A 1,406-nucleotide genomic window follows, 5' to 3' on the forward strand; every position below is an offset into this window, starting at 1 on the left:
AACAATTCCTGCCGGACCTGAGACTCGAACCCACAACCTTCGGGTTACAAGTCCGACTATCTAACCATTAGGCAACGACTAACCCCGTTTAAATGAATTGCAGAGAAGTTTTGATCAATTTTAAATTAATTCAGTTCAATAATTGTTTGCAGTTCACAAGGTGTCAAACTATAATTCATAAATTATATTTATGAATTGATAAAATAAAAAAGTTTAATATATATATTATACTATATATATAGTAAAAAGCTATTTTATGTTATCAATATATACAATTAATATATTCATATTTATAATATATATAAAAAAAATTATATATATTATAAAATAATATATAAAAAATATATTTAAAATGGTGTGTTTTTTCTCTCTGTTGCTGGTCTGGGTGTTTGCTGGTCTCTGCTGGTCTCTGGCGGTCTCTGCTGGTCTCTGCTGGTCTCTGGTGGTCTGTGCAGGTTCTGGCTGGCGGTGCAGGAGCTGAAGAAACGTCCGATCCGGGAGGTTCCCAGCAGGGTGCAGGAGATCTGGGACGAGTTTCTGGCTCCTGGGGCTCCGAGTGCCATCAACGTCGACTCCAGGAGCTACGATAAAACCACGCAGAACATCAAGGATCCCGGCCGATACGCTTTCCAAGATGCTCAGGTCTGTGTCTTCCTGTTTTTACCTGACTGCACTTAAACCACATCATGCTGGTTTCGTCCGGAGGAGAACTGGCCCCCGACTGAGCCTGGTTTCTCCCAAGGTTTTTTCTCTGATGGAGTTTGGGTTCCTTTGGCTTGCTTAGTTGAGGATGCTTGACTGATTGAACAGACACTGTTGGAAGCGGCTGTAATTTTACTTGGTTACTGTACTTAAGTATTATTTTGGGGTATTTGTACTTTATTCAAGTACAATGTAACCCTTGTATTATGTTCGATTTCTGGGATTTCTGATGGAGCGGGTCAAATTGACATTCAATGCAATTCCCAAAATATCACATTATTAAAAACAAGAAGGAATCAGGTATGAACTGAACAATTTTAATATCAGTATTCTTCTCACAGTACAAACAATTGATATCAAAAAGTAAGATTTTTTTTTTAATGTGTTTAACATTTTTTAACCCCTTAACTGTCACCGTCCCGCTGGCAGAAGTTTACTTCTATATTACTATATTACAGTTAAAGGGGTGGTTCACTGGCTTTTTTCTAGGCTTGATTGTGTTTATGGGGTGCAGTCTAACGTGCTAATGCTTCGTTTTTTAAAAAACTCATTATTTTTCACATAATTTACCTTTATTCCGCACCGCTCTGTCCCTTCTCTGAGAAACACGCTGATCTTTTCCTGTTTTTATGAAGCCCCGCCCTCAGAAATAGGCGATGGGCTCTGATTGGTTAGCTAGCCCAGTGTGTTGTGATTGGCTAAAC

General features: G+C 38.7%; 1 protein-coding gene across 1 annotated transcript in view; it reads left to right on the top strand.

The window, feature by feature from the left end:
- Positions 1 to 408: 408 nt before the first annotated feature.
- The window catches only part of LOC107659662 (regulator of G-protein signaling 7-like), a gene marked incomplete at its 5' end in the record, with an annotated part of 8,688 nt that continues 7,690 nt past the window's right edge, over positions 409 to 1,406 (top strand). Inside the window, one exon of the mRNA XM_016448673.1 lies at positions 409 to 642. Within this exon, the coding sequence (XP_016304159.1) occupies positions 409 to 642 (234 nt within the window). The remainder of the gene's footprint in view (positions 643 to 1,406) is intronic.

The sequence above is a fragment of the Sinocyclocheilus anshuiensis genome, unplaced genomic scaffold, assembly GCF_001515605.1.
Source record: "Sinocyclocheilus anshuiensis isolate Anshui unplaced genomic scaffold, SAMN03320099.WGS_v1.1 scaffold75, whole genome shotgun sequence".
Lineage (NCBI taxonomy): Eukaryota > Metazoa > Chordata > Actinopteri > Cypriniformes > Cyprinidae > Sinocyclocheilus > Sinocyclocheilus anshuiensis.